Source organism: Neltuma alba, unplaced genomic scaffold (assembly GCF_004799145.2).
Source record: "Neltuma alba isolate B1F8T4 unplaced genomic scaffold, ASM479914v2 tig00012910_pilon, whole genome shotgun sequence".
Classification (NCBI taxonomy): Eukaryota; Viridiplantae; Streptophyta; class Magnoliopsida; order Fabales; family Fabaceae; genus Neltuma; species Neltuma alba.
Genome location: NW_021637279.1, coordinates 411,030 through 420,435, shown reverse-complemented (window position 1 = coordinate 420,435; position 9,406 = coordinate 411,030). Strand labels below are relative to the sequence as shown.

General features: G+C 34.5%; 1 protein-coding gene across 1 annotated transcript; it reads left to right on the top strand.

Annotated features, from left to right (window-relative positions):
- The first annotated feature begins 479 nt into the window (after window positions 1–479).
- Window positions 480–3,695, top strand: LOC114732384 (polyphenol oxidase, chloroplastic-like). The gene is made up of 2 exons (XM_028919668.1): window positions 480–1,459; window positions 2,471–3,695. Exons 1-2 carry the CDS (start codon window positions 510–512, stop codon window positions 3,357–3,359), a joined length of 1,839 nt encoding a protein of 612 aa, XP_028775501.1. The 5' UTR covers window positions 480–509; the 3' UTR covers window positions 3,360–3,695.
- Window positions 3,696–9,406: the final 5,711 nt, after the last annotated feature.

Sequence of the window (9,406 nt, the reverse complement as noted above, 5' to 3'; positions counted from 1 at the left end):
CGTATATTTTACAATAAAGAAAGGAGGAAGTATGTCACAAAGAAACGAAAGAAACAGTAATCAAGTTTCATACTCAAGAAACTGAGAAAGATTACCTCCTCGAGAATTTGTTATAGTGCAATCAGAATTATCTGCTTCTTCTTTTTTTTGGACTGAGAACTGTCTACTTTAAATACCCAAAAAAAATCGAAATTTGTAAAATGAAGTTATGAATTGTCCAATAAAGGCAACTGGTCATTGAAGAAAATTTAGAGTAACTGGAGACATTTTCGATTATTAAATTAGCAAGTTATGCTCGCAATAAATGCAGCTCTGAAATGTCAAAATTAAAGGCTTTCAAACAAATTTCTTGTTTGATATCATCACCACTACGAAAACTCTCGGAATAGAAAGTCTTCTAAATCTCTGTGCCTCTATCTTTTAAATTTGGAATGGTCTTCTCAATCTCATTATAAAAGCCTTCGATACCACCACTTTTAACTTATCATCTCAAACCAACTTACCAAAACATGGCCTCTATCTCATCATCGTCTCTTTCCTTTTTGTCCTCCATTCATGCCTCTTCTTCTACTTCTTCCTTGTCTCCATTCTCTCAGCCACGATCCTCCAGAAATGCCAAACCAAAACGTTATCATGTTTCCAAATTCTCATGCAAAGCCATGCATAGTGACTCTGAAAACCCTAAAAACATCTCCCAAGAAGATCAACAACTATTTCATGTTCTAGCTAATCGGAGAAATGTTGTCCTTGGCGCCATTGGAGGGCTTTACGGTGCTGCCGCCGCCAACCCTTTTGCCTTCGCTGCTCCGGTGTCCCCACCGGACCTAACCACCTGTGGCCCTCCGGATCTACCATCTGGCGTTGAACCAACCAATTGTTGCCCGCCAGTTTCCTCAAAAATCATAGACTTCAAGTTTCCACCCTCTAAACCCCTTAGGGTTAGATCGGCGGCTCACTTGGTCACCGCCGACCAATTAGCAAAGTACAAGAAAGCCATTGAGCTCATGAAAGCTTTACCTTCCGATGACCCACGTAGCTTCACACAACAAGCTAACGTTCACTGCGCATACTGCGACGGTGCGTATCACCAAGCAGGGTTCCCTGACCTCGATCTCCAAGTCCATAATTCTTGGCTTTTCTTTCCCTTTCATCGTTGGTACCTTTATTTCCACGAGAGAATCTTAGGGAACCTGATCGGAGATCCCAGTTTTTCGTTGCCGTTCTGGAATTGGGATTCTCCCCCCGGAATGCAGATTCCGGCGATTTACACAGATTCTGCGTCATCTCTGTATGATGCTCTTCGTAGTGCGAAACACCAACCTCCGGCAATCACGGACCTTGACTTTAACATCGACGACGACAGTTCCACGTCTCAGAACAGTAACAACGGTCGTAGCGTCATCTCCAGTAATCTCACCATCATGTATAGGCAAATGGTCTCCAACGCTAAAACTCCAACGTAAGTTTTCTCACTTATGTACGTAAAATTTAATTTAATTTTTCAAACGTTTCAAAATATATGCGCCGATCTCACCTAGTTGACTTTAGTCCAATTTATTTACTTTTTAAATAAAAATACTTCAATCATGCTAAATATATTTTTTACATTTAACAAAAGTGTTAAATAGAGGATATTTTGAAATCAAGTAGTCAACTCAAATGAACGAAACTGGTATACCCCATCTGGTTTGGGGTTCTCGCTACTCTCCTGAAGGTTTAGCCTTTAGTATCATGGCCTTGCCAGGAAATCCCAAGGTCTTATTATATTAGGTGAAATTGTTGGGGACTGACCTAGTATAAGTATAATTCGTGAATTTTTATCTCATTCATACCCCATAAAAAATAAGCTTAATCCATCCAGCAGTCATGTAATGTGTTGGGTAAAGTTGATCATAAATAAACTTTAAGTAATTTAAATTTTGGAAAACCTTTTTCAATGATAACAATGCATGTATTATTAATATAATCTTTTGGTTAAAAGTATGCATTTTTTTCTTTAATTTTACGAAGTTTTGACTAGGTCTTTTAACTTTAGAAAATACAGCTTTGGTCATTTAACTCTAAAATCGCTTAAATGTATTAATGTATTATATACTAACTCTTCTCTTAATACATTTAATTATACAAATAGCGGTGAAATAGACATAATCAATATTGCCCTCTTATTGGAATAATAAATCAGTCCATATAAGAAAAAATCACCACTGTGCCCACTAATTGAATAAATAATATTCTAAAAAGTATGGTGGGTCACTGTATCCAAGGCTTGAAATGAATACTTTAAAAATTAAAGTTTTCTGTCACAAAAAAAAAAAAATTACAGTTTTCTTCTAAGTACGTGCGCCCACTTCTGCATCCAATGGTTTTGATTTTCAACGCCCGTGTTTGGTATATATGAAAGGTCTCCCTTGTCTTTCCCATATACTATATTTTTCATATTTCTCATGCTTATCTTTATTTTAATACACAGACTATTCTTCGGAAGTGCCTACCGAGCCGGAGATGAGCCGGACCCCGGCGCCGGCTCTATCGAGAACATCCCTCACGGTCCGGTCCACTTATGGACGGGCGACAACACCCAGCCTAACTACGAAGACATGGGAACCTTTTACTCAGCTGGCAGAGACCCCATTTTCTTCGGCCATCATTCCAACGTCGACAGAATGTGGAGCATATGGAAAACCCTAGGAGGCAAGAGAAGAGACATCTCCGACCCAGACTGGTTGAACTCCGGCTTCCTCTTCTACGACGAGAACAAGAACCTCGTACGCGTCAAAGTCAAAGATTGCCTCGACACAAGAAAACTGGGGTACTTCTATCAAGACGTCGAACTTCCATGGCTGAAATCAAAGCCCACACCTCGTCGCAGGTCTTCGAAAGCTCAAAAGGTAGCCCTAGTTCCTCAACTTTTTGGTGTTGGAGCTGCACAAGCTGCTGAGACTTCTTCAAAATCTGTCAAGTTCCCTGTCGTTCTGGAGTCTACAGTGAGTACAGATGTGAAGAGGCCGAAGAAGGGAAGGAGCAAGAAGGAGAAGGAAGAGAAGGAGGAGGTGTTGGTGATTGAAGGGATTGACTTTGAGAGAAACGAAGCAGTGAAGTTTGATGTGTTCATTAATGACGAAGATGATAAGGTTATAAGGCCAGATAACTCAGAGTTCGCAGGAAGTTTTGTGAGCGTGCCTCACACGCACAAGCACAAGAACAAGAAGATTATTACAAATTTAAGGTTGGGGTTGAGTGATTTATTGGAGGATTTAGAAGCCGAGGACGATGATAGTGTTCGTGTGACTTTGGTTCCGAGGTATGGGAAAGGGCGAGTCACAATCAGAGGCATCAAGATCGAACTTATTGAAGACTAAGATTTCTCAGAAGTTAATTTGGTGATCTTTCATGGTGGCTTCGAGTGATTTTCTTCATTAGTTGTTTATTTTGGCTACCTTATTTTTTTGCAGCTAAAATCATTAAACTTCAGGATGTATAAGTTGTCATGTTCACGCAAGATGAGACGTGAGATCTTTATGATAGGGTCACGAGGGGAAGGGGATGAGCGAATAGGAGCACAGCCTTGTCTAACCTTATCCATACTCTGACCAATGTAGAAAGTTTTCTATTCATCTTATCCACATACTATTTTAATCAATACATAGAGAGTTTTTGGCACTTTGAAAAATCATATTGTCATTGAATTATTAAAATCCCATGTGTCCTTTAATATTGATGTTATTTCTAAATCTTGTTTTCTTAACTTTAATTTTGCTAAAATAGGATTGTTAAGTATTTGTAACTTTTAAAAATCTTATTTGCTATGAATGTCATCATTTTGTCTTTGATTGCAAAAAAAAAAAAAAATTAAAATCCAATGTGTAGAGGTGAAAATTCCTCAATAAATAAAAGAATAAGAGAGAAGAAAATTAGTTGGGAGGCAAGAGGGATTATGACATTATATTTAGGATTAAACGCAGAATTATAAAATCAACCTCATATTTAGAACTGGATAAAGTATTTTCTTTATAATTTATTAACCCTACCAATTGAAACCAATTTATTTATATCATTCTAATTTTATCAATCTCACCAAGGAACAGATTTGAAACAAGCTGGGACATGGAGGGGAAAAAAAAAAAAAGAACTCCATGATGAGTAGCCCTATCATAGAAATTAGAATGCGCGATTACCACTAGCACCATTATTGTAAGATAGTGAACAATAGTACATTATGCATAGTTTACAAATATATGAAAGAAAATTCAAAATTATCTATTACTCTTCAGCTTACACACAATGACAAACGAGTTATCCCCATCCAAACATGCAAAGATAAGTTCTTAATGAGACTTTAATTCACAAAGATCATACACATAAGTATCTATCAATTATTACTAAACGAATTATTTTAAAATTACTTTAAAACTACTCTAAATCTACTTTCTATTCTTAAAGGCTATCCTCTAAAAATCAATTCCTCTTTTGAATCCCTATATATCTCTTAGCCGTGTTTAGTTCAATTAATTTATTAGAATAGTAAATTATATGTTAAACTCTAATTCAATTCCCTGAAATTCCCAAATTTTATATCCTTGATTATTCTAATCGAACTCAATATTACTTGAGTAGCAGTGGAGATCATCAAGAAATTTCTTATTAAAATGTAATATTATTAGTCGCTGATAGAAATCACCTTGAGATGATAGGAATTTAATATTAGCATGTGAAAGTCTTGAATATATAAAAACAAAGTTTGAAAGGATTGATTTTTTTCCCCTTTCTTTGGCTTTTCAGTTGGAATACGGAATGATAGCTAAAGATAAGACGTACCTCAGATGCGATACAGAAAAGGAGCAAGAAGACAAGAAAGACGAGAAGCAAGAAGACAAGAGAACTGAATGATACAGGCTACAAAAAAGATTAGCAATAGCCACACGCAACGATGAGACACACACATCAAAAACAGAAAAGCGAGAAAAAGATATGAGAATGGCTCTGACAATGATGTGGGCGTGTGGCATGAAAAAAAATGAAGGCAATTTCAAAGAGAATGATATGGTTTTTCCCCCCTCTTATAACTAGGTTATTATTTTGATAAATAAAATCTAAATCCATTTATTTTATAAATCATCCAAATATTAAATACTGATTATACATATATAAATAACCCCATATATAATTATTCTGAAATTTATAATTATATTTATTTACCTACTGTAATGCTGCTACTTAATTCACTTCTAAATAATATACTTTAAAACAGTTATTCTAGTAAGGTATTTTATCCGATATTCGTTTATAATTTTTTAATATATAGAATTAATTTAAAACATACTTTTTTTTCATAAATTATTATATACCCCTAATTACCTACTTAAGGTATGAGAGTCTACTGGTTATGCGAAGCCGTCAATAATATGAGTTACTGCGTATGAGAGGGTTAAGTTGTACCCACATAAAACGACTTGTTCTACAAAATGCCTTGGTCCTTTAATTTCATTGATCCAATTCCTATGAATATGTTAAAAAAATAATCTACGAGGCAATGATAGCATATAATGGACATTATTGTTCTGTTCTTTAATTCTTTGATTTGTTTTCTTTTATAAGTTATACTGTTTCCCCACATTTTGTGGGTTTCTAGTTAACTAGCTAGCTATAGTTTTACCAGATCTAAGATGTTCATTTATAAAGACATTATCCTCATTCATGCATTTTCAGAAATATATAAAACTCAGTTTAATAATAACCTAAGATTATATATATTTCACGAATTTAAATGAAAATGGTTAACGAAATATTTATGCATAGATATAATTGTAATATATATTACTTGTTCTATAATATAGGACTCATATATAGCACAAGAAATTAGGTTCTTGCAAATGCTTGTGGCTCTAACTTTTTCAGAAGTTTTGGTTAAAAGAGAAAACTTTTTGAGAAGCAATCCGCTCATCCCATTATTCTTTTTTTTTCTCCTCATGTGGCATCGTGCTGGTGCAATTAAGAATTGGAATTAATTAATTAGGGACCATGAAAATTTATGAAAGACGCCGGAAACAAAACTATAAAACCGTTGGATATGCGCTGAGTCACATGCTAGCTAGCTAGTGATGATGTAATTATGAAGTATTTTCATATAATATAGAACCTCCTATATTTAATATAAAAGTTAGTTACAAAATTAAATTTAGTTCTAAATATAATATAACAATTTATTTTATTTTTCAATATATATATTTTAAAAATATGTCTATTGATTATAATAAGTTCCCACTAAGAGTTCGTTTGCAATGGGGGAAATGGAGGAGAGGGGAAGAGAGGAAAATTTTAATGAACTCGATTTAAAAAATTGAAGAAGTGGGATTTAGCAGTTGCTTAGAATTTCCGGAAGCTTAACACGCTGGCCGCATAATTTTAATTATACTTGTGAAATGTCCTTGTTGCTCTCAAATTTGTTCAGAGTTTTAAGTCCACAATCAGCATATGTTTAGCTTAAGGTATTTAGTGATATGGGCCTATGGCAAAAGTGGGAACAATTTATTTCTAAATCTCCTTCTTCACATCTCATATTCCTTCTTGTGAATTCTTTCTTTCTAGGACCTGGATGATATGAACATTGAGATAATGAGGAACACTATAAAATTTTTTCAGGTGAGTGCGCATGAGCTTTATCCCATCCTCTATGCATGTGGATAAAAACTTGGTGATGCCGCAGCAAAATCACGTCCGATTTTCTAGCTTTTGATGCTGAAAGAAAGGTTGTGAATATCACATCAAAATTAAGGATTGCCTTGACACCAGAAAGCTAGGCTACACGTACCAGGATGTTGGAATCCCGTGGAGAGATGCCAAGCCTACACGTTCCAGTAGCACGTTCTTGAAAAGTCAAGGGAAAAAATTCGATGGGGGCAAGGTACAGTTCCCTCTGGTTTTACGCGCCCCCGTGAGTATTACTGTGGAAAGAGAGAAGAAGGGAAGGAGTAAGAAGGAGAAGGAAATGACGGAGGAGGTGTTAGTGATTGAAGGGATCGAGTTTTCTGCGAGCGATTCACCGGTGATGTGTATGTGCACCGGGAAGGTGAATTCAGCGGGGCCGGTGGGCCCATTACTACTGAGTTCGCGGGGAGTTTTGTGAGCGTGCCACATCATCACAAGACGCTGACCATGAAGAATAATCTGAGACTTGGGATTACAGAGTTCTTGGAGGATTTGAGTGCTGATAATGAAGAGCGTGTGGGTGTCGCTCTTGTGCCTCAGGCTGGGAAGGGACAAATCATCATTGAAGGTATCAAGATTGAGTATATAGATGAATGAAATTAAGCGTGCGTAATAATACTAAGTCTGTGACATTCTATATATGGCCCTTGTACTATGCACCGTACGTGCGTAGAGGAGTAATTCTAGTTATGTGGGGTAACTGTGTGTTAATATTTGATGTTATGATCATGCATAATATCCTGATTATGCACCACTCAGTGATAATAGGATATATGTAATTTTATGTGTCTGTGTACGTGTTCTTTCTGCTACCTCTTGGTGTGCTGATATGTCAAGTGTTTAATTTGTTCCTATATAGTAAACGACCTTATTTTTTTTAAATACAAAAAAGTATTATTACATGTTTTAAGGTTTGAACTAGAAATTTCTCCCCCGTGTGATGCACATACTGATATATTTGATTTGATTTGAAATAGGACAATACTTATATTTAATTCAATATATTAAAATCCTAATTAAGATATTATTTTAATCCAAAATTAATTATTAATTTTTTTATCATTTGAGCCTCCAATTGAAATTCCCATTTAATTATAATGTTTCCCATTTAATTCAATACATTCAAATCCTAATTAAGATATTATTCAAGTCTCATCAATTAAATATATTCGAACCTCATATTGTCTGACGCAATGAATTGGGTATTATAAGATTTGAAGAATATTGTTGATATTTGATTGATGATTTGTTGGATCGAGGATTTAGAAGCCAAGGACGATGATACTGTTCGTGTGACTTTGGTTCCAATCAGAGGCATCAATAAGGTTGAGCTTATTGCAGACTGAGATTTCTCAGAAGTTAATCCGGTGATCGTTGTAGTGCTCATTGCAATTATGAGCATCATAACACTAATCAAATCTCAGCCATTTAAATTTAATATGAATGGTCAAGGTTTAATATTTAATATTTTTAAAAAAAATATTTTCTTTTTATTAATAGGTATATAATCCAAAATAAAAGTAATAGCTTAACTGTAAATTTCTTAAAAAATAAATTTTTTATTTAAAAAGTACTAGTTAAAAATTTTAAATCTATATCATTAAAACCATATCTGAATGGTTTAGATTTCATCACAGTGATGAGCATCATGGTGCTTATGAGCACTGAAACTAGTTCCCTTTGGCAGCTCTGATTAGGTTTTTTTTTTTTCCATCAATTGTTTATCTTCGCTACCTTAAATCATGCTCCGAGTGACTAATATATTATTATAGGAAAGGTTTCTCTTCACCTTATCTTTACTCTGACCAACACTTGGAGTACAGACCACATATAGCGGGTCCCACACACATAAATTTTTTAAAATTAATCAAGTCCCAAAATAAAATTACTGAAAAGTCCTACTGTACTTCTCTCTCGTTTATTTATAGACCAGAGAGAAAATATTTCTTTTATCCTTCATCAAAGTCATCTTATTAAATTTATTACATGAATATATAATTTTTTGAAATTTTCAGCTCTCACTCATTTCTAAAATTACCATTTGGCAATGTCTTAATCCTAAAATTTAATTTAATTTATCTACTGGTCCCAAATTGTTATTCCCCCAAAATCAAAGTTAACTGGAACGTATCAAATTTCCTTGCAGCATTTTCTACCCTTTTTTTTTCAGGGAGAAAACTCATTTTCTAGTTCTAAAAGTTTTATATATTGTGTAAAGAGTAAACAAGTATACGGACCCGATCTTGGGGCCCACACAATTGAATATATATTTTTATATATAATAATTTAGATTTTCATTTTACAGAATGCATCCCTTGGTTGAATTCGTTGGATCAGCGAAAGAGCAAAGTGCATCAACATTTTGGTTTGGATAAATGGAAAATCGGAAGGAAAATTGAGAGGAGAATATTATGAAAGAAAACGTAGCTTTGAAATTTTACTATTTTTGCCAATTTTTCCTTTCAGTATTTTTTCCTTTAATTTTCTTCCTATCCAAATAAAGGATAAGAGATTTATATAGATGTAAAAGTTTTCAATTACGCGGTAGCACTATATTTTATGCCGAATTTTGTGCTTATATATTAGCATTATTTAACTTGTTGTGGAGAGTTCAATAACTTACGTTTTCAAAGTTTGCTACTATCATTGACATGAAAATATATAATATGGCACGTTATGGCAAGGGTAAATGTGTAATTTT

Bases quoted from the DNA above. Each gene is read 5' to 3' on its own strand.
- LOC114732384 (XM_028919668.1), top strand. From the start codon at position 510: ATGGCCTCTATCTCATCATCGTCTCTTTCCTTTTTGTCCTCCATTCAT. The intron at 1,460-2,470 runs GTAAGTTTTCTC...TTTAATACACAG, and splicing joins TCCAACGCTAAAACTCCAAC to ACTATTCTTCGGAAGTGCCT.